Source organism: Nyctereutes procyonoides, unplaced genomic scaffold (genome assembly GCF_905146905.1).
Source record: "Nyctereutes procyonoides isolate TBG_1078 unplaced genomic scaffold, NYPRO_anot_genome, whole genome shotgun sequence".
NCBI classification, from domain to species: domain Eukaryota; kingdom Metazoa; phylum Chordata; class Mammalia; order Carnivora; family Canidae; genus Nyctereutes; species Nyctereutes procyonoides.
In genome coordinates, this window is record NW_026575159.1 from 23,116,149 (window position 1) to 23,140,613 (window position 24,465).

Here is a 24,465-nt window from a genome sequence, read left to right on the forward strand (position 1 = left end):
CCCAAAGCCACAGTCTAATTCCAAAGTCCTTGACCCCAATAACTCTTGCCCTCTTGATTAAACTTCTATTTGTCAGATCCACTGACCAAGCTAAAAGCACTTGTCACACACTCATGGAGCCATTCCTGTTGGCCTCAAGGTAAAGTACAACCCTTATCATGGCTGAGAAGGCCCTGGGAGCCTTGCCTGCTCCAAGTCCGCAGTCCATCTGTCATCACCCTTTCTTCTCCAGGCTTTGGCAGCTGTCACCGTAGCACATCCCAACACTCCACAATCCAGCCACACTCTTCAGCCCTCCAGGATCTAATGCTTTCTCACCTTTCAGATAACAGCTTAGACAGCTCTACTCTGGAAATCCTTCTCCAGTATGCTGGCCCAAATGAGTTGTTCCTCTTCTATTCCCCCTCAGGCACCCTGGGTTGGATTCATCTCTGAACTTACTGTACCATACTGAGTTGTCTCCCACTCAATGGTAACCTCCTCGAAGGCAAGCACCACACCCAACTCCACAGGACATTGGTAATACAAATACACTATACAAGTTATTTTAAGTGAGGCATGACTAGAATGCAATGAAGCTGGCAGGTTCACTGGCTCATATGGGAGAGTTCATGGGCATGCAGGCTTTGTGCCATAAGTCACAGCATATCACCTTTCAACAAACATGTGGTCTACCACAAGGGATAGACAAATATCACAAAGGTGGTTTGTCTTCATGCACATTGAAGGCTTGGGTATTAGGGAGGAGATACCAGATTACCTGATGGTTTTGATCATGCTGAGGCCCATTTCAACGCAGCAGTGGGCGTGGTCCTGGCGGGGCTCAGGAAGCCCTGAAACACAGTAGTAACAGTCCCCCAGGATTTTAATGCGAAGGCAGTGATGCTCCTGAAAGGAAGGGTGGAAAGGAGAGGACTGAGTCAGCAGACAAGTAAGTGCTTCTGAAAGGCTTGGGAAGGAGGGCAGTGGTCTTCACTTTAGGGGTGAGGGAACAATTACCTTTGAAATGCACTTCTATTTTCTTCCTAAGAGATTGGTGCAGGGGTGCCCTAAGTAAGAGTTTGAAGGGCTCAGAAGTGAAATAGAGTCATGGAAAAACACTGAATTTTGAGCTCAAGAGATACAGGACCATATCCCAGCCCTGCCATGTCCTAGCCTTCTGATGTACACCCATAATGTGGGCAGGCCTGGCAAAGAGGGGACATCAAGCACACATGTTCAGTGTCCCCCTGTGAATCCTGTCCATCGATGTCTTTTTTTTTTTTGCAGATCAGGTCTCTGAATTAACATTTCTTAGCAGCCTTGCCTAATAATAAGCACTTAAAAGTATACATCACCCAAGGATCCCTACTCTTTTGACTCTAGGATCCTTTCCCAACTAGGGTACTGGCACTTTAAGAAGAGGGGCTGACTATGTCTTAAGTATCATTTTATACATGTATTTTTATTCATGTATTAGTTCATATGCTTTTTCATAAAAAAAATCTCAATAGGGCACTATGATAAGTCAAGCATTGTTCCTGATACAAAGGTGAATAATAATCACCCCTACGATACACCATATATTAAACAGAGTTAACCCTCACAATAACCTTATGAAGTCGGTACAATTTTTATCCTTGTTAACGTAAGGGTAGTACCTTCAGTACTCATAGGTAACAAGGATGGCACCATTGTTTGGCAGATCGCAGTCTTGAGGACATGATTCTTATCGAGTTTCAAAGAGCAACAAGCTCCAGGGAAATGGTGCATATTTCCACCATTGATGACGCAGGTTGGATGATGCAGGTCTTAGAAGAAAGAGGCCTTGACACAGCATAATGTAGGGGCAAAGAGCACCAGCTAAAGAGTCATACTGCACAGGATTAAATCTTACACTCCCTACAGCTACTTCTGAGCCTCAACTGCTTCATCCGCAAAATGGTAAGTGAACAGGACCTTGCTGTTGGACTGCGAGGACTGTTAAGATGATGCAATCAAGGGCTTAGTACAGGGTCCATCAGAAGAGCACTAAATCAGGGTTACCTGTCTTTGTGATGAGGAGTTGGACTCCTGCCCCTATTTCCTCACATCTCTGTCTATGATCATGGGCAGATGCCTTTCCCTTTTGTCTTCCTTGGATACATGGGTGGGACCAAATGACTTCTGAGATGTGACTCAGATCTGAAGTCCTAAAAACTTAGGGGCTTTGGGAGTGTGAGGCTCTTCTTGGGAAAGCAGGGTCCAAGGGCAGAGGAGAGGAGGAACACACAGAAAGGGGCCCACTGACACACCAGCAGCACAGTGGACATCTTTGTCCTGCCAACCCACATGGCACATGCTGGTTTCCTGATCTGATCGGGGGATTCAGCCACTGTGTTTAGGTAACAAATGAATGAAATCATTCTCCCAATACAAAACACAAATATCAGACAGGGACAAGAGAATGAGAACTGGCATGAGCACTTTCCTGTTTGGATCCAATTGCCAGGGCTTTGCCAACCTTCCCAAATGGGCACAGATGCAATCTTCAGAACTCTGACAGCATGCACAGCTGTCCCAGGGTTATTTTTAGGAGCTTGTGGTTCCTGTCTTTTGGCTGCTTTGAAGCAGCTAATTTTGCAAGAGACCTTCTGGTGGGGGTCTGATCAATAAGAGAAACTCGAGGCCATGCGCTGTATCTTTGGAGACCCCTAGTGTGTGGCTGGAACAGAGCCAGAGAGTATTTGTCCCCTGGGTCCTGGCAGTTTCCAGATTTGTGCCATCCATCGGACAGTTAAAAAAAAAAAAAACAACAACAACAAAACACAGATGGCCTGAGGGACTGCTATAGAGTTCAATTTTGTATTTTGCCAAAGAAGTATGAAAAAATCCATCAACAAACAAAACTACTATCCTCATGACTTTATGAAAGAAAGGGCATTTTTAATATCCAAAAAGTAAAAAAAAATCCTAAAAGGAAAGGTTTTTAGAATTAAATAAAGCTTTACAAAAACTCACTACATTACAGATAAATATGTACATATCTTATCTCTTGGCCACAAATCGAACTGCCCGATATTTGATTATGAAAGAGCATTTGAGAACCACTGATCAAATAAATCACAGATTCAGATTTTGCTGAGAACACTGAGGCTGAGAGACTCAGCAGTTGAATTCAGTCAACCACACTCTGGGGGAACAACCTGCTGTGAGTGACTCAGGTTGATAGTATTTTGGAGCACTGGGTATTGGCAGTGGGGAAGGAGGAAGCAAAGGGTAGACCAGGAAATGCTTTAGTCTAAGAATCCAACGTCTGCATTCTGGTCAGATTTACTAGCTGTTTGACCTTGGCTAAATCAGTGAAGACACTGATAAGTGAGTTACTATGCCCCATATAGGAAACATGTCAAAATAACCCATCTTGGGGGCACCTGGGTGGCTCAGTGGTTGAGCATCTGCCTTTGGCTCAGGTTGTGATCCTGAGATCCTGGGATGGAGTCCAATGGGGCCTGCTTCTCCCTCTGCCTATGTCTCTGCCTCTGTGTGTGTGTGTGTCCCATGAATCTTTAAAAAAATAACCCATCTTGTTCATAATACATAATAAAGTAACCATGGCCATGTAGATAATGCTGCTATAAACACTGGGGGGCATGTATCCCTTTGAATTAGCAGGTTTATATTCTTTGAGTAAATGCCCCATAGTGCAATTGCTGGGTAGTAGGGTAGCTCTATTTTTAACTTCTTGAGGAACTCCCATACTGTTTTCCAGAGTGGCTGCATCAGTTTACGTTCCCACCAACAATGCATGACTGTTCCCCTTTCTCCACATGCTCACCACCACCTGTCGTCTCTTCTGTTGTTGAATTTAGCCATTCTGACAGGTGTGAGGTGATACCTCATTGTAGGTTTTTTTTCTTTTTTTAAAGATTTTATTTATTTATTCATGAGAGACACAGAGAAAGAGAGAGGCAAAGACACAGGCAGAGGGAGAAGCAGGCTCCACGGGGGAAGACTGATGTGGAACTCGATTCTGGGTCTTCAGGATCCCACCCTGGGCTGAAGGCAGTGCTAAACCACTGGGCCACTGGGGCTGCCCCTCATTGTAGTTTTGATTTGCATTTCCCTGATGATGAGTGATGTTGAGCATCTTTTCATGTGTCTGTTGGCCATCTGGATCTCTCCCCTGGAAAAATGTCTATTCCCATCTTCTGTCCTTTTAAAAATTGGATTATTTGTTTTTTGGGTGTTGAGTTTTATGAGTTCTTTATATATTTTGGATACTAACTCTATCAGATATGTCATTTACAAATATCTTTTTCTATTTTATAGGTTGCTTTTTAGTTTTGTTGATCGTTTCCTTTGCTCTGCTTTTTCTTTTGATAACTAATGAATGGATAAAGAAGATGTGGTATATATATACAATGGAATATTGCTCAACCATAAACATGAATGAAATCTTTCCATTTGTATAACATGGATGAAACTAGAGAGTATAATGCTAAACAAAATAAGTCAGTCAGAGAAAGACAAATACCATATAATTTCATTCATATGTGGAATATAAGAAACAAAACAAATAAGCAAAAGCGAAAAAGAGAGAAGGAGAAACCAAGAAACTTAACTTCAGAGAATAAACTGATGGTTACTAGAGGGGGAGAAGGTGGGGGGATGGGTGAAATAGATGATGAGGATTAAGGAGGCCACTTGGTGTGATGACCACTAGGTGATGTAGGGAAGTGTTGAATCACTATATTGTACACCTGAAACTAATATCACACTGTATGTTAACTAACTGGAATTTAAATAAAAACTTTAAAAAATAAAAGAAATGTTATGGACTATATGTGATATTCTCTGCCTCTTAATCAGTAATTTTTTTAATCAGTAATTTTTTCCCTGAAAAAGACAGAAGTAAAAGCATTTTGGAAAAACTTGAGTAGGGAAAGGAAGTAATATTTATTGAGCATCTACTACATGCCAGGCTATGTGTTAAATACATAATATTTATCTTAGTGAGTCATCTTGACCACATTTTGAGTCATGTGCCATTTCATAGATGGCTTATGTCGTTAAGTGAAGGTCACAAAGCAAGTTAGAGGCAGAACTGGAATTCACACTCGTGTCTATCTGACTTTTGCATTCTATGCTTTTTCTCTACGAAACTGAAGACATGATGACAGAGTCCAGAATGGTAGATCTCCTGATAAAAACGTGTTTTGGATGGAAACAGTGTAAAATGGCTTATTATCCTTCTGGAACAGACATAGACAATATAGTGAATATGTCTGTGCTCAGGGCCTATTTTTCTCGTAAACAAAAGGGGGGGCTGACAGCCTCTTTGAAAAACTTTGAACCCAACATAAATGGTGTGTGTGTGTGTGCATGTGTGAAATATAAAAATATATACACATGAAAGATTTGTCTGGTCTGTCAAGTTCTGACAATTCACAGGCATATTTTTCTGATCAATTCCTATGAACTGTCAGATGACTTGACAGTAATATCCAGGCAACTTCTTTTTACCAGAAATTGCTTCAGAAACTTTATATTAAAGAAACTGTTTTCGAAAAATATACTGAAAAGGAAAAATAAAGTAGGGCATGGGTCTTCTTGCAAACTTTATTGAGTGAGTCTTAATATAATTCTTTTCTTTCCATCTCGATGGCTGTGATATAGTATACAAATTTTGGAAATTTATGAAATCATATTATGTTGGCCATAGATGATAATGAGGTGATAAATGCACCAAATTATCAAAGATGGTTATTTTGTTGGAAGGGATAGGATCACAGGGATATAACACTTTCTGTATACCTTTGATGTTTGAATTTTACATAAGAATAAGTCTGGCTTTAGTAAATCAGAAAAAAAATCAATACAAAGTGAAAGACTCTCAGAACAAAAACATTATGTATTTTTGAAAAAGTTGTATTAGAAACCATGACAATTTTATAATATTCTATCAATTGTAATTACACAAGTGACATGAATATATTGCCCTGGTAGATAAATCCCCTTGGGCAGTCCCTCCTCCTCAGACACACAGCACCCTGGAAGCCTGGCTCAGTTGCCCTCCTCAGAGGCTACTATGCATCCATCTACATCACCTGTTTATATATATGTACTATTTTTCATGCTCTGTAGCCGTATCACATCCTTAGCCATATTACATACCATGTTTACACATCTCAGACATGCTTTTTCTTTCCAGGCAAAACATGTCTTGAAATTCTGTCAGTACAGAAATATCTAGCTGATTATTTTTAATCTGTTCATTAACTTTCCATAGTGTTGGGTTCATTCCTTACAGCAATAATTTAGGTTGCTGGTTTGTCAGGAATTTAAAACAACTGCATAACAGTAAATATGTTCTTTGTTTTGCAATTTTAAAACCTTCATGATAGTATGCAAATTCTTTGTTCTTAATTCAGATGGAGGAAGGACAGGCAGCCATTACTTTATTTTTCTAAAAAAAGATCAAAGATGGAAAGTCACTAAAAATTTGCCAGGGGCATGATCAAGGGTTAAAAAACAAAAACAAAAAGCTCTACTCTAAGCAGCCTGAACCACAAGGGCACCCAGGAGTTCAGTCAAAGTAAGAGGAACTTGAAGTGGAAGCTTTGAAGTTTCCTGCATTTCAATAATGCACTAGGATAAACGGGTACCGTGTGTGAAGTTTACAAGCAAGGTGAGTTCTCTCCAATATGCAACGTAAACAAAATCTACAGCAAAAAAAAATCATGGCAAGGCAGATAGAGAATCCTTATAAAGCCACAGAATTTTGATGCTAAAAGAGTGCTAAAAGGGTCAATCCTAAAACCCTTTTATACAGAAATAGAGTTTGACCCAGTTGGTTAAGTGACCCGTCCACGGGTGGGGGCAAGAGCACTTATAGTAGGTTTTCTCATTCAGAGGTGAAGAATTGTTTTTATTGGCAGAGTTTCTCAAACTTTTCCAGGGAGGTCTCTGAGAGTGGTAGATATGGATGCACCCAGGGCGGGAGTTGGAGCTACCAGGCACTACTGGATGCTGAGTACTTATTTGGAGATGGACTCTAGGTTAAGAGACAAGTCACTTGTATTTTCCTTTTTTTTTCTTTTTTCATCTATCCTCCATTACAATTCTGATAGAATTGCTTGGACAGCAGCACATCTGTCATGTCTTGTGTCCCATCTCCTGAAATGCCCGTGGCACTGCTTGGTGGTCAAGAGCAAGCACCTGGGCCTGAATCACAGATGCAGCCACCTACTAGTAGTCCTGGGAAGACTATGTCTTGGTGCTTCAGTCACTCACTCTGTAAAATGGGAATAAATAACCTGTCTTGTAGGTCTGTTGTGAGAATTGATTTAGGGCATCCAGGGCAAACCAGAATTTTGAATAATATGCACCAGGCAGTTTATGAACGTTTAATAGTCTTATCAAAATTAATAAGAATTTTACTCCATCATGTAACTGTGCTTCATTGGGTGTTTTCTTTTCCTTCAAACATTTTTTTTCTTAAAATTTCATCAAGATTGGGGCACCTGGATGGCTCAGTGATTGAGCGTCTGCCTTCTACTCAGGTTGCAATCCCAGGATCCTGGGGTTGAGTCCCACATCCAGCTGCCTGCAAGGAGTCTGCTTCTCCCTCTGCCTATGTTTCTGCCTCTCTCTCTCTGTCTCTCATGAATAAATAAATAGAATATTTTTTTAAAAATTTCAGCAAGATTCACCCCAGAAAATGGAGTAGAGCTCCTTTTACCCACTGGGGTACTCCCCCGCCCCTCCTCCCTTGGCATTGTGTGCAAGGTACCAGGGTAAAAGGCTTGGTTATAGGACAAAGCCCACATCCTCTAAAAAGTTGCACCATGCCCTCCAAGTGGGCTTCTGCTTCCTCTTCAAGCTCCTTTCTCACTACAGTGCCCCCTCCTTGATGTTCTAGTCCTTTTTAACTTCTTCTAGCTCCCCACACAAGCAGCACATTCTTGAATTTTCCTGCTTTCCCATGTGTGCCACAGATCAGCCTAGAAGGTTTTTTTTTTATTTTGTTTTGTTTTATTGTCTAATCTGATACCAGGAAAGCAAATCTTCTGCTCTTCTTCAAGACCCAGTCTGTACACTGTCCTGCAGTTTTTATGGATTTTTTTCTCCCTTTACCAGACCTGAGCTTTCTGAGAACCAGGGACTGTTCTTTTCTTGCCAGAATCTTGCACGGTACCAAGTACCAAACATTGGTTGAACAACTTGGGTTAGATGTTACTTAGCAACCCTTTCCATGGGCCATTGGAGTTTACTGGGACCCTAAAAATTGACCCCAATCACATCTGTTGGTTTTCACTGCAAGGCCATTTCTGTTCATCGCAGGTCTTTGAATGGAAATCTTCAGAACCATAATGCAAAGTAGAAAAACTCCTGGGACTGGCACCAAGCTCCAGAGGGGCAACAGTAAAAAGAGGTGGCATACAATCTTCCCCACCTCCAAATTCCCAGCTCTTCAGGGAAACCCGAGCTTTCTCCTGTTGTGAGGTGGGCGGGGCTTGGTTTGTACCCCCTCCTCTGCCATGCCAGCGTCCTATTTACAGCTGTCTGATAGCTACAGGTGACAACCTGGGTTCCTTGGCAGGTCCCTTTCTTTCTCCCTGGCCTCATCTCCACCTCTCCCCACCTTTCACTTGCCCCTCTGGCAGCACTAAATCTCTTCTGGGTTCTCCACACATACAGAATGGCGTCTTTATTTTTGTTCTCCCCTCAGCACAAAATGACCTTCCCTGCCAGGGGTGCCCTGGGTAACAGAGTTGGTTAAGTGTCCGATTCTTGGTTTCAGCTCAGGCCATGATCTCAGGGTCTGGGGACTGAGCCCATGTTGGGCTCTGTGCTCAGCTTGGAGTCTGCTTAAGATTCTCTCTCTCTCTCTATCTCTCTCTCTGTCTCTGCCCCTCCGACTCATGCTCTCTCTCAAATAAATAAATAAATAAATAAATAAATAAATAAATAAATCTTTTTAAAAAATGACTGTCCCTGTTTCTTCACCTTGCTAATTGATGTATAATTTATATACAATAAAGCTTACTATTTTGGTAAAGGGTACAGTTATGTTCACATCTAGAACAGCTACATCACTCTCCAAATCACTGTACCCCATGCTTCTGTGCAAACAATCTACTCCATCCACCTCCAGCTTCTCGGTGCCACTTACCTCTTTTCCATCTCTATAATTTTGCCTCTCCTAAAATGTCTTATAAATGGAATCATAAAGTATCTAGGCTTTTTGGTCTGGCTTCTCTCGCCTGGCATATGGCTTTGGAGACTGATTGCTGTTTGTCTCACTGGTTTACCCCTTTTTGTCACAAGATAGTATTCTATTGCATTTCCCATTTTTATTTATTTATTTTTTAATTTCCCATTTTTAAGACTCAGTCCAAGAGTCACTTTCTCTGGGAAGTCTTCTCTGATGCTGGGGTTATGTGCTTAGGTGGCCTTCCCACAGCTTCCCAGACTCACCCTCATCATACACACAGCACATTGTGTAATGATCACTTATTGATGTGTCCCTGACTAGACTTAATCCTAGGAAGGACAAAGTGTGTTTTTACTGTTCTCATCCCCTCTACACAGTGCACAGTGCACATCCGGCAGGTACTCAGACCCACGTATGAGTGCCTCTTGTTGGAGGGAGGCAGCCTTAAATTCAGACATTTTGATGCTCTGAAAAATGAACTCCCACTTGATGTGGTTGCATTTGAGTCTCTCAACAGCCCTGTGAAGTTGGCACTGATAGACGCACTTTACAAGGGAGGAAATTAAGGCATGCCTGTTTCAACCCAAAGCCCACTCTAAAATACAGGACGACAATGATATTCTTCTGCAATGTGAGTGATTTTAAGACTAGAAATATGTGTTTTGATAGCAAACGTCCATCTCCTTTAGCCTGTTCTCTGGAGCCAGCTGAAAAATAGAGGTAGCGCCTTGTTGGCTAAAAACAAAGATGTTAGGTTAGAGCAAGCAAAATGGTGGTCCAGTAAAAGAGTGGCTCTTAAGAACAGGCTAATTGGTTTCAGATCACTGGAGTTGATGGGGAAGCTGTGGGCAGCCATCGCTGCCTGAACCAAACTGAGGCCACAGCCTGATGGCACCTGGCCACATCCCAGGGACAGGGTAAAAAGGGTTTTGGCTTAACTGTTACTCAATCAGCTATCTCCCAACTAGGAAAATTCATCTCACAAACCTCCCATCTGAGATCTACAAATAACTAACATCGGTCCCCAGAAGGTGCGAGGGTTGGGGGTCCATGCCAGGGAAGAGGAAGCAGAACGGGAGATATCGGTGATGAAGCCTGAGTCCTTCTCTCTCTAACTTCACATGCAGTCTGTCACTCCCTCAAGAGGCTAGAAGGGAATTAAATTCCACTCACATGGGCCAGTCGATCAAATCTGGCAAAGAGCTCGTTGAGCATCCTGACCAGCTCCTGGGCGGATAAGGTCGTGGAGAGGTTGGTAAATCCTTTAACATCTGCAAAAAGAATACTAGACAACAGGGGAGGGGCGGGGTGGGGAGAAAGCATATTAATATTTTACTCCATCCTGGAAGACATCAACATTATCCAAATAAATCAACCGTGGTCTGAGGTTCTCGCTCTCCCTGCCCCGAGAGTCAGGATGAATGTGTTGGTATTTAACAAACATCTCGGCAGACAGAGTACACCCAGGGGTTCAGGAAGGACAAGGGGGCAACGGAAAGCCCTTCTTCCTGTGCAGGGCCATGGAGTGTGGGCAATGCAAACAACCCCAAAGGGAATTTGTCACTATGAACAGATCAATTTGTTTTGGAAAGCAAATGAAGCTTTGTGAATTACCTCCTATTTTCACAAGGAACAGCAATGCAGATGCTGTGGACACAGAGTGAAATGGACACAGGGGGAAAAAGAGAATAAAAAATCTCATTATCTCTGGCAAATGACATACCTAAACCTGCAGGAAAATAGAGTTAGGCATTCTTCAAAAACTATGGGAATAAGTAGCAGCGCTGGGAGACCACGAACAGAATAGTTAATTACCTAAAATTCTCACTAAGGATTTACTAAGGATTTAAGTGAGGTCAGGTCTTATCGCTGCATATATTTGGCATAAGGAACAAGGGAAGTAGGGGAAGGCAGGGGAGTCCTTGAAAGCCTTCTGAAAGCAAGGCACTGTCTGAGCACTGTCTAAGTTCATCCATCCAGTTACTCTGTGGGGAAGGCACTCCACTGTGAAGATGAGCAAATGGGGGCTCAGAGAGGCAAGGAGACTTGCCTCATAGTCTACTCAGAGCATGTGGCAGTTGGAACTGTTCACTTGCATCATAGGGCACCGCCCCACCCCACCTCACCACACCTTCTCAGGGACCCACACAAGAGCAGGGGCCCCTCTGTGTGGAGCAAAAGGAAGCCTCGTGCACTGCTGGTGGGAACACAGACTGGTGCAGCCACTCTGGAAACCAGCATGGAGTCCTCAAAATATTAAAAATAGGATTACCGTACGATCCAGTAATTCCACTACTGGGTATTTTCCAAAGAATATGAAAACATTAATTTGAAAAAATATATAGACTCTTCCATTTATTGCAGTATTATTTACAATAGCTGAATTATGGGAGCAGCCCAAGGGTCCATCAACAGATAACTGGATAAAGAAGATGTGGTCTACATATGCAATAGAATATTTTTCAGCTTTTAGAAAGAGTGCAACCTTGCCATTTCCAATGATGTGGATGGATCTAGAGGGTATGATGTTAAGTGGAAATAAGTCAGAAAAAGACCAGTACCATATGATCTCACTCATATGAAGAATTTAAGAAACAAATGAACAAAAAAATGAGCAAAGGGAAAAAAGAGAGACAAACCAAGAAACAGACTATAGACAACACACTGGTGGTCACCAGAGGGAAGGAGGGGAGGGGAGGGGGGGGAAACAGGTGAAGGTGATTAAGAGGACATTAATTGTGATGAGCACTGAGTCATGTAAAGAAGTGTTGACTCACCATACTGTACACCTGAGACTACTAGAACACTGTGTGTTAACTGTATTGGAAATAAAATTAACAACAACTAAAAAAGGACCATTAGAAAGAGCTGGGGTACTTCTCATGTTGTATCATCTCTGCAGCTAGGATACCAGCTTAGCACTGTGTCAAACTTTTGGCTTTTGTTTTCCTTAGTGTTGGATAAAATAACGGGGAGTCTTATGATCAGCGTTAACTTATTTTGAATGCAATAGGTTAATTAGCCAGAAGACACTGTGGAATGTGTGTTGACTTATATTGGTTGCTCTCAGAATTCAGTGGTTCTTAAATTTGTTTCCATTACAAACCCTTTTAAGAATCTGATATAGGCTTGGAAATTCTATTAAAAATGCACAAGTATTCACAATTTTGCACATCATTTCGAGGAATTTGCACCTTCCCTGATGCCCACTCATGGGCTCATGAGAAATTCTTAGGGCCCAGTTTTTAAAAAAACCTATTGCTTGAATTAATTATTTAATGCCTTATAATTTCAGCAAATATTTATGCATCTACCATGTGTCTAGCTACACACTGTGCTAGGAAGTTCGATTAAATGATAAAAAAGACGCAGTGTGTGTCCTCAAGATGCTCACAGTGTACAGACTGAGATTGGCCAAACAAAGGATAGAGAGAAACAACACAAGAGATGGGTACAGCGGCCCCCTCCTTATCCAGGGGCGGGTGGGGGTATCCTTTCTAAGACCCCCAGGGGATGCCTGAACCTGCAGATAATATTGAACTCTATTTAGACTGTTTTTTTTTTTCCTATACCTGCATGCCTATGATAGAGTTTAATGTATAAATTAGGCACAGCAAGAGATTAACAACAACAGTAATAAAATAGAACAATTATAGCAACATACCGTAAAAAAAAGTTATGTGAATGTGGTGTCTCTCCACAAACATCTTTCTGAACAAAATGAGATGAAGCAGGGGTGGAGGAGGCTGGGGGGAGGGAATGATGCAGGCACTGTGCTCCAGTGTCAGGCTACTGTCTACCTTCTGACATTAAGTCAGAGGAGGATCATCTGCTTCTGGACTGCAGTTAATTGTGGGAAGCTGAAACTACAGGTAACAGGGAGACCACTGTACTCTGGCAGAAGGACACACTGGGGGATGACCATTGACAGGGGATTAGGACTTTGCCAATGCAGCAAAGTCTCAGCTGAGTTTTAAAGGACCTATGGAACTAGACAGATGGTAAAGCAAGAAGGATGGGCGGTTTGAGCAGAGAAATCGGCATCTACAAGGATCTGGTGGAAATGTGGCAAATGTACCGCAGCACTGCAAGAATTCAAGGGCAGCTAGTCAGAGGGTAGCATTGGTCAAGGGGATTGGGGAAGGAAGAGGAAAGGGTGTGTGCGAGTTAAAGATGTGGGGCGGGGGAATGTTGGAAATGGGCTCCTAAGCCAGTTGAAGAACACAGACTTTGTCCCGAAAGTAATAGAAAGCTAGTGAAGGGTTTTAAGCATGGGCATGATGCCTTTAGATTTCTAATGTATGAAGCTTCCTTTGGGCAAGTCACGACACGGTTACTGTACTGTACAGTGTTCCAATGGCACGGCACCTGCCAAGTATGTAGGATTGAGTCTAGACAGATCAGAGTTCAGAGCTAAGCTCACCACTCATGAATACCAGGACTTCAGGAAACTTCCCGAGCATCTCTAAGCCTTTGATTTTCGACTGGAGATAATTGTAGAACCTGCCTCGTTGGTGGGCAGCAAGTGTGTAGCACAGTGCCTGGCACAGTAGGTGCTCTGTAAGTGTATTAGCTCTTTTTATTATTTTACAAAAAAGTACTATAATTGAATGACTGCATTTGAGAGATATTGAGAGAAGAAAGGTAACAGGGGAGAAAGTATGACTATTAATTAGATCATTTGTTGCTTGCAGCAAAAAGAATTCCTAACTGATGACAAAAACAGGAACAAAAGGAACAGCACTATTTACAGAGTATCTACTGTGGACTGATACTGTCCTAAGTTCCACACGTACTAATTCATTGTTCCTCATAACAATCTATGAGGTAGGACCTACTGTGACCATCTCCCGTTTACAGATGAGGACACTGAGACCCGAGTAACTTGCCTCCACACATGAAAATCTAGGATTTGAGCCAGGCAGCCTGGCTCTGGAATCTATACTCTTTATCACTCTGGTATGCTACCTTCAACTTAAGGACAGTCATTGCCATGGCAGGTGGGAGTAGAAGGGCCCATTGATCATCCAGTCCAACCCACTCAACAGATCCGTTCACCCAAAACTAGTAATATCTATCTGTCTATACCAAGAATGGTTCATTCATTCATTCAGCGACTCATTAATGGAATGCCTACTTGTGCCAGAAAGTGGAATTATAGTGGTGAGCAGAAAGAACCATCCATCACAGCCCTTACAGAGCATGTAGCCTATTGAAAGAAGAAATGGATTTGCAGGCCAAAGGACAAGAAAGTTTCAGATGTGCTCAGTGATCCAATATCATTAAGTTTCTTGTGGTCTTCTGAACACACTGGACTTTATGCAACTGTGTCTGAACCCAATGTACCTGCTCCCTGGCAAAGCCTCTCTTTCCCGTACAAGCTACCTATTAAACCCCTACTTGTCCTTCAAGAAAACACTCATATGTTGAGACCCTGCTTTTATACAGAATTCCCCAAGCACAGACAGTCATTCCTATTCCAGCCTCTGACCCAGTCTACGGGGTTGTCTGTCATGGCATTTAACACTTGACAACACAAATATTTAGGACTAAGTGTGCTCCATCTACTAACTAAAAGATAGGAAGAAAGTCACTGCTGTATCCCCCGTGCCTAGTACACGGTGGCCCCATGACATGCTTCCTGAATTGAATCAACAGAAATCTTCAGAATGCAGTCTTTTTTTTTTTTTTTTCAGAGTGTGGTCATGGCCACCACTGGCATCTAATGCAGAATCTCAGGCCCCACTCCAGACCCACTGGATCAGAATCTGCTTTAAAAAGAGTCCCTAGTGATTCTAGTACACATCCAAGATAGATAACTTATGTTTAAACTATAGTTATGCAACGAGGGTTTGTTGACTAAAAAGATGAGAGGCAGAAACTAGGGCCCTGGTTTTCTCTGCATTGTCCATTCTGCTACCCCCAAGTGAGGAGCTTCAGGTCAGGTCTCTTGATTCTAGGTATGAACTTGGAACCTTCTGTGATAATCATCTTAGAGTGCATTCATTCTAGAATGTATTGAAGAGGCCCTGTTAATTTTCAAAATTAATTTGCTCCTATAAGTTACTTATCTGGCTAAAAATAACTATCATTACCTAATAGTTACTCTGCAAATAGAGAAACTTTGAGGAAGCTTTAGCAGGGTTCAAAAGAATTATTAAGAATATGGGCCCTGGGTAGACTCTTCTTCTAAACTGTGTGTCCTTGGGAAGATTATTTAACCTCTCTGAGCTTCCATTTTCTTGATAATAAAAAAGAGATCACCGAAGCAACTCTGTACTATTATGTACCAGTAAGTAACTTTTAAATCACAGCATAGTCCTCGGTAAGTGGAGGGTTTGGGGAAATTTTTGGGACTCAGAGTGTGTTTCATAGATTGCCATGCAGATGGGTCTCAAAAGCCAACAGTTTCTCTGGACCCACTCAGTTGCATTTTGCTTGTACATGAAACTCTGGTCTAAACGGTCAATGTGGTGGCCACCCATCTGGGCAGGGCTGGATGGAAAGAAGAGGCAGCCCAGAAACCAGATAGACTGAGTAAGCCTATAAGATTGAGGGTTTTCTGATTCCTAATGAAGGTTCACTGAATTGTCTAGTCTAACACTGGGAGAGGTAAAGACAAATTTACCCCTTGAGTAGATCCAAACAATGTGTGCCAGCAAATGTGCCAATGGACATAGTGTGCGGCTGGGTAAGAGGAAGGGGGAAGGGAGCTTTGCGAGATAAGTAAATCATACACCAAATCCACGAACGCTTGTCACTAGGAGAGGCTGCTGAGCTGGGGACTCTGTTCCCTTGTGTCTGGGTAGGGCCATGCAATCAGGTCACATCAATGGAATCTGAACTGAAGTGATGCATGTCATTTCTGGACCAAGGTGCTGATGAGCAGGTGTGTCTTTTCTACCTTTTTCCCTCCAAGAACTGAACAAAATCTCTGAGTCCCAGTGGAGGGCACAGATATAAAACTCAGGGACCTTTGTCCCTAAGTGTCCCGTTGACCAGGAGCATCAGCAAGGGACAGTTGTGTGAATAAATTTTATTGAATTGAAATCAGTGAAATTGAGAAGTTATGTGTTAGAGCAGATAGTAGTACTCTAAATAATGTGTCTTAAATATTTGGTGAAAAATAGGAGAAATGAATGGAATTGGGCAGAGGGACTAGAAGCCCAAAAGGCTTCCAGTAAAACATCATGCAGCCAAGTGGATCTGCAGAGAGGACCTGGGGAAGTCTCACATGGAAAGAGCTGAAATCAACATGAGAACCCAAACTGTCCAACTGCAAACCATTCAGTTTTTGGATAAGGAAAATGAGGCCCTGAAAAAAGAAACGATGCTGCCGAAGTCTGGAAGGAGATGTGGCTCCGAGAACGTGTTCTGGAATGAAAGGCCTAATAATGCACTGGGTCCCAGGCCCCTGGGCACAGTAAGGGCACCCGAGTGCTGCACCTCTTACTGTACCCTATCCTGGCACATATACATGGCAGGAGAAAAAGAATGGTATGAAATATCATCAATAGTCAGACATGTCCAGCAGACTGCTTTTAGAGCAGGGTCACAGAACAACAAACAACAATAAAAGCAACAGAGAAGAAAGAATGAACTTTATTTCAGGTGGGTTGCCCTGAAGACAAAGACACAGGACTGGAAATAATTTTAAAAATGCTCCCAACAGGATGCCTGGGCAACTCAGTGGTTGAGAACCTGCTTTTGGCTCAGGGCATGATCCCAGAATCTATATCCCCATCTCTCCTCCCTCACTCTAGGTCTTCCTCTTTTTATGATCCATTTGCACCCTTTGCTTACTTTAAAAATAGAACACCACTGTGTTCTATCACTGTGTGATAATTATAGATACATCCCTGAGCCCATTACCTACACTGATACTGATGAGTCTTCATTGTCGATGGGACCAATTTGTGGATCTGGGGAGTATCTTTCATGGGAGTGGCTATATGACAAAGGCTGTGTTGCCAACCCAGGCATTTATACCCAGTGTAGCTCTACTCTTGGACAAAACTCTGATAATGACCTCTATGGATACACTCACTGGATCAGAATCATGCTTTCTGTTGGACTTCCTTTCAAATGAGTGCCCCAGCATGCCAAGTGAATGCCTAGAGAAGCTGGTAAGAAGGAAAGTTGCTCTTCCTCTGACTAACGGGTACACTGGTTAGTTTAAGAGCTGTTTAACGTGTAAATTTTCCCCTACATTTGGGGATTTTCACCCCATGATATTTAGTGGGAGGGAGATATAATTCTACTGGACGAGTTGAAAGTGTCAGAAATCTGCTTTTCAGGCACTTCTGATGAGTGACTGGTCTAAACCAATCAGACACATCTGCCCCAGGCTTTACCTTGCCTTGCAAAAAGGCAGGGGGAGCAGGGAGTGACTGCAGGGCAGAGGCAGTCACATCCAGATCCTGGGGGACTGCAGGAGCAATCCAAGAGGTGGTAGCTATGTTGGGGAAGGCGACAGAGCTAGTAGCACAAGCAGTGGATTCTTCAGAAACAGTGGAGGCAGTGTCCTCACTGGTCTAGCGCTCTGCTCTGATTCTGGCCCATTTGCTAAGCCTGCCTCTCCATCCTTCCCCAATTACTGTGTGAGCTACTACTCAGCCTTTCTAATTCTTTTAAACCAACCAAGGTTAGGTTCTTTCTGCCTATTTTTTAAAAGTATTTTATTTATTTATTTATTCATGAGAGAGAGAGAGAGAGGCAGAGACACAGGCAGAGGGAGAAGCAGGCTCCATGCAGGGAGCCCGATGTGGGACTCCATCTGGGGTCCCCAGATCACGCTCTGCACTGAAGGCAGTGCTAAACTGCTGAGCCACCCAGGCTTCCTAGGTTCTTTCAGCTTATAATTAGGAAACATGTCTGAGACCATCAACAATATGCCCAGTGTTCTACTGTATGCTTACTCCTATTCTATGCTTTGTATATATCTTCAGTTACATCATCTGCATAAACCCCTGCAAGGTGGTTTTTATTAAAATGTTCACCTTACAGAGAAGGGTCCTGAGATTCAGGTATGTAAATTGCCCAAGGTTACATATAAGGAAGAGGTAGAGATGGAACTTTAAAGCTACTCTGTCTCATCAAGGAGCCCCCACCTTTGATGTTTCAGTACACACCGTACTGTCCAGGGCAGTGCTGGGCATAGAGAGGACACTAATGGATGGATGGCTGAAGGGATGGATGGGTGAATGGGTGGAAGGGTGGGCAGGTACAAGAGTAGGTAGATGGATGGATGAGTGGGTGGGTGGGTAGTCGGGTGGATGGGTGGGTTGGCCAAAAATATGTTCACAAAAGAAAAATCAGCCACAATTCTTTTTTATGTTGTTTTAAAGAAAGTTATAGGGATACAAGGAGAAGATCTACGTAATTGCCTTTGAGGTCTCCAGCTCACATTCTGAAATTATTTTTTCAAACATAGTGTAAAAGGCTTTTGCTTTTCACCTCAAAATATAAAGGCAGGCAAGCCAACATAATTGCATTTCTCTGACATTCTTCTCGAGCCTCAATTTGGAAATGAACTCCGTGATGAATAATCACTGGTTAAGGAATTAATCAACCACATGGAGAAAGGCTTTGACATTCAAGCAGACAGAAGTCACGGCAGTCCAATGGGAGCAGCCAGGCACACACCCTGATCATGCACAGAGCTGGGGTGAGGGTGCTGTGTTTCTCACCTGACATTCTCGTAACGATGGATGTAGATCCGATGGAACTGGTGCTGCAAGTGTTCGTCTTCAACATTGGTCATGTCATTGATCATTTCCAGGACGACAAACCGAGGAAGCACAGATAGAACGAGCCGTTCCTGGAATAGAGCAGAGGAGAGGGACAGTCCCGTTAGGCTGACCAGCAAGTCTGAGATGGTGCATGCACCAGGCAGGAGGCATGGGGTTCTCGACTGACTTTCTTGAGGAATTACTAACTTCATGCCATTCTTGAACACCACCAGTATCTACTGAGTACATGGTATTTGCCACTGTGTGGGAGGTCAAGTAGATGGTGGTGATCCAAGTGGATGGGGATTCTACTATTGTGGAACACACATTCTAACAGTAAGGCCCACTCAAAGGCACCCACACACATTCACAAAATGTGACAAGTGCTGTGCAAGAGGAGGTCATAATCAGAGTATGACGTGACTCAAATCAGGATAGAAAGCACCTTTCTGAGGATATGATCTTCAAGCTGATATCTGAAAGACTGGAGTGAGCCAGCCCTGTGTAGTGCAAGAAGAGAGGTCCAGGGAGAGGACACAGCAAGTGTTCAATTGTAAAAAAAAAAAAAAAAAAAAAAAAAAAAAAAGCAATGGTATGGATGGAGGGCCATGACAGAGGAGTGTAGTAATAAGCAATGAGGTTGCAGGTGTAGACAGATCTCGAGTGCCCATGGAAGATGTTGGTATCTCATTCCATCTACAACTGAAAGCCACTGAGTGGTCCCAAGCTGAGGAATCATGTAAACTGATGTAATTTTCAATTTAAAAATTTTAACACATTGCCCTGACTATGCTTTGGAGAAGGGAATGTGAGGTGGGGACCCAGGGTAGAGGTAGAGACCAGCTGGGGAAACTGCTCAGTGGTCCAGGTGAGGGGTGATGCTGAGACCAGATCTGGAGGACTAGCAGCCAGCTGGGATGGTAGGAGAAAGACAGAGTGCGACCACGGGGATGGCCAGGCTCTGAGTCTGGTGGGTGGGGACAGCATGCTACGATTACTGAAATGGGGGACAAACAGCAAAGCAAGAGTTAGGAGGCACTCTTTTTTTTTCTTTTTCTTTTTCAAGATTTTATTTATCTATTTGAGAGAGAGAGTGAGTGAGACAGCATGAGCAGGGAGGAGAGTCAGAGGCAGAGGGAAAAGTGGGCTCCCCGTTGAGCAGGGAGTCCAATGCCGGGCTTGATCCTAGAACCCCAGGATCATGACCTGAACTGAAGGCAGATGCTTAACCAACTGAGCCACCCAGTCACCTCTGGAGGCACCAACTCTTTATCAAGAGAGGAGATGAGACACACAGCCCATGTGTGTCTCAGTCTTTTTTGGACTGTGTGTAGACAATTAATATTCTTCCATTGTGATCAACACGGTAGATAAAAACAAAACAACAAGTTAGTCAACTAGCAACAAGACCTAAATCCTAAAAAGACCTGTGTTGTGGAAAGTGGTAAAAAATCTGGCCTCTTTGTTGTATAATTTGCTACAGTGTGGAAGCTGAGCTTAAGACAGGTAGATTCCAATCATTAACGTTTCTCGTATCTTCATAGTTATTTATGGATCTTGAGGATTTTCACTATTCGTTTGCAAAACCCTGAAAATAAGCAGGCACAAATAATTACTGCCATCGAATGGACTGTGTCCAGGAGGGATTAAATTACTTGCATGACCTATATAGTTACCTAGTGGCCGTGCCAGGAGGCAGTCCTTTACCATGTTATATTCTCTGATGGGACTCTTGGGTGGGGGGAAGCCCTGAGTTTTGAGGTAGACTGGACTTTGGACTCTGTCTCCATCACTGATAGTCACGTATATTTAAGTGAGCTTGGTCATCTCTGTGACTTAGTTTCCTAATTTGGTAAATAGTAATAAAATTATCTACTTCCCAGGGTTGCTGTGAGAATTCAAGAAATAAAATGTGTGACAGGCCTGGTGTGAATTCCCTCCTTCCTTGCTGTTCCTATGCAAAGGGCTTTATTAGTGAAGTGCCCACAGAGCTTCATACAATGCAGTTTCTCCTCTCTTGAAAGCTACTTCATGAGGTGCCTGGGTGGTTCAATGGTTGAGCGTCTGCCTTCAGCTCAGGCTGTGGTCCCTGAGTACCGGGATCAAATCCCACATCGGGCTCCCCTCAAGAGCCTGCTTCTCCCTCTGCCTGTGTCTCTGCCTCTCTCTCTGTCTCATGAATAAAAACTAAATAAAATTAAAAAAAAATAAAGAAAGAAAGCTGTCTAATTGTGGGACTGAGAAGCATGGTTCTTGCAAATGGCCTACATCATGTCCATTTTGTCCTCATTAGCTCTATCTGCCAACTTCTTAGGTATCCATGGTCCTGCTCATGCATCACTGCTGGACAGGAGTAGGTGCTAATCATGGGTTTGAGGGGCACTCAGTGCCTAAATATAGTAGGCACTCAATAAATACTTCCTAAACAAATGGTGAACCCACAGATGGCAGAAACTGTGCCCAGCTCATGAATGGATCCCCTACTATGGCCAGCAGAGTCCATGCACAGGATGATTGCTTGCTGAACAGATTCTTTGAGTGGCAATGTGCATTTAATCCTCTAAGTATGACATTAATGCTTTTATGGGAGACTTTAGAACTAAATTTTTGTATGGGGGCACCTGAGTGGCTCAGTGGTTGAGCATCTACCTTTGGCTCAGGTTGTGATCCTGGGGTCCTGGGATAGAGTCCCACATTGGACTCCCCATGGGGAGTCTGCTTCTTCCTTTGCCTGTGTCTCTGCCTCTCTCATGAATACATCAATAAGGCCTTAAAAATAAATAAATAAGTAAGTTAATTAATTTTGGGGCACCTGGGTGGCTCAGTCAGTTAAGTATCTGCCTTTGGGGATCCCTGGGTGGCGCAGCGGTTTGGCGCCTGCCTTTGGCCCAGGGCGCGATCCTGGAATCCCGGGATCGAATCCCACGTCAGGCTCCCGGTGCATGGAGCCTGCTTCTCCCTCTGCCTGTGTCTCTGCCTGTCTCTCTCTCTCTCTCTCTCTCTCTCTGTATGACTATTGTAAATAAAAAAAAAAAAAAATTAAAAAAAAAAAAAAAAAAGTATCTGCCTTTGGCTCAGGTCATGATCTCAAGGTCCTGGGATCCAGTCCCGAGTCAGGAGTCTACTTCTCCTTCCCCCCGCCTCCCCATACTCATGCACTATACTCTTTCTCTCACTGAAATAAATAACATCTTTTATAAAATTTAAATTAAAATTTTAATAGCAACATTCTCCAGCACTAACACTTGCCGGCCTCTGGTCAGTGGTGCTACTGGAAACTGACCAGTACCTGCTCCTCCCTTTGTAAAGCATTTTATGCAAGATGATGGGAATTTGCCTGGTCTACATACAGAAGTCCATTTTCAATACTTTCGTTTCCCTCAGATCTGTTCACTGCTTGAGAAACATCACTGAAGTCCCCCGAAAATACAATCAGAAAGAAAATGAGAAAGTTCACTCCTTAATACAATTTCCAGCTCCTGCGGAGGCACAATATCTGATTCTCTGGCTTTGGAGATCAGAAGTACAAGAGTGTTTCCTGGAGCCAGACTGTGGCCTGGGTGGCCTTTGTGCTCATATTCTGCACATCTTTTTATTTCCCCTGAGTGTTTTCCATCTGCAATGAAAAGGGCCCCGGGTTGATTCAAAGTGTACCACTGGCTCCTGCCCAGACTTCCTCTCAGCTCACATAACACGTTCTATTCACGTCATCATCCAAATGGTTTCATGGGCATCAACTGCTACAGTGACCCCTGGGGGGATGTCCAGGTGAAAAACAGTGAAGGATTCAGGAGCTTTATCTTATGCAGATGCTTGTCCTGGGGGAGAGTAAGGTAGCAGGGCAGGCCTCCATGCAGGCAGCATTTCTGGGCTTAGACACAGCAGGGACTCCTAAGGGCTTCAAAAAGAACTCACCACTCCCCTAGACTTATAAACTGAGATCTCTCCCAGACCTGTCTCTACTGTGGGCAAAGAGGTGTTAACTGCAGTAAAGGTAAGAGACATATATCTGGGGTTACAGACAGTATCTTATTTTCACTGACCACTCACACTGTAGCACACCAAATGCTTTGTACTCAGGATCCAATCAAAAACCTCATATTTATCATAGGAGGTAGCAAGTTACAATTTTCATCCCATTTTATATACAAGGATACTGAAATACAAAGAGTTTAGGGGAAATAGGACAGTCCAAGGTCATGCACTTGGCAAGCACATGGTGAAGACTCAAGCCTATGTTTTCTTTTTTCACTGAAACTTGGACCGTAATTTATCCATTTGTCCATTTAGTTGCCTTGTCAAGGAGTAGGTGCCATGTGACAGGTACAGTGCTGGGCATGGAGAATCAGCAGAAAACAAGAACAGGCATGGCACTTGCCTCTGGAGAGCCAGTGTTGTAGAACTACTAAATGGACCTTGGGAGAGATTCAGGGGAGCTGGTGGCTGCTTTAGAGAATGGTCAGTGAAGGACTCTGCATGGTGACCTACACGGAAAGCTAAAGGAGAGAAGGAAGCAATCCTATAGAAAACTAGAGAAGGTGCCGCAGGCACAGAAGGACAGCATGTACTGAGGCTATGGGATACAGTATTTTTTGAAATTCACTCATTCACATTTTTACTGAGATTCTACTGTAGACAAGTATGTCAGCTGCGATGAATATAGAAGTGAACAAGCAGATGTGGTCCTGAATTCCATGAGGGGCTCACAGGCTCAGTTTCAGAGATGACAGACACAAGAAGTGACAGTCATGGTATCAGAGAGGTGGCCGGCAGGAGTTTGACAAGCACTGACAGTAAGTCAGGAGCAGGCTTTCACCAACAGTGTGGACAGATAACCCAGTGACTTGGGACAGACTGCACTATAAGCCACAGATGAGGTCTTGGGAGCCTTGAAAGAATTGCCAAGGTAAAGGAGGAGAGGCTGGGCTTCTACTCAGTTTGTCATCCAGACTCAGAGAAAGACACAGAGCAAGTGATGAGAACTGGAGTCTGCAGAGACTAGACATTTGGTAGTTGGTCTCAGAGGAAGGCATATACTCATCACTGGCATAGGGACTTGCCACCCAAGGGTTCTAAAACAGGCAGCTATTCAATATGATCATGTTCCTCTGATCATACTGGACCTGCCCCTGGAATTCCTTCTCTATCTGGTCTGCTGAAGTGACACCACCTCTGTAAAGCTCCCCCTGAATCCTACCATGCTGCGTTGACCTGCCTGTTTCTGCTCTATCTACAACCTGCACCAGCCTCTGGACCAGTACCTGTACCACTGTAATTCAGTAACAGCTCTCCTGGCTGACCTCCACCTACCAACTCCCTAGATTACCTGACTCAGTGCTTCTGCTTTTTCTAGACCCTTCTTCACACCTGTCAGCTGGGTACTCATAGGGAGCTCTCTAAATGCCCACAACTTCTATTCCGTATGTAGCCCTGTGCTGGCCAGGAGTCACTGGGCTTACTACCAAATGCAATTATGTTGGTTTAGCTGTTAGTGCGCTCACTCTATTTAATTAGATGTTAAATTAAAATTTTTAAATAAGTAAGAATGAGTGTTGC

The 24,465-nt window shown here is 43.3% G+C and overlaps 1 protein-coding gene across 1 annotated transcript in view; it reads right to left on the reverse strand.

The window, feature by feature from the left end:
- The window catches only part of ADCY8 (adenylate cyclase 8), a 209,477-nt gene that overhangs the window by 117,445 nt on the left and 67,567 nt on the right, over positions 1-24,465 (reverse strand). Inside the window, exons 3-5 of the mRNA XM_055314450.1 lie at positions 18,868-18,998; positions 10,352-10,463; positions 761-888 (exon numbers count right to left, since the gene is read on the reverse strand). Of these exons, the coding sequence (XP_055170425.1) occupies positions 761-888; positions 10,352-10,463; positions 18,868-18,998 (371 nt within the window). The remainder of the gene's footprint in view (positions 1-760; positions 889-10,351; positions 10,464-18,867; positions 18,999-24,465) is intronic.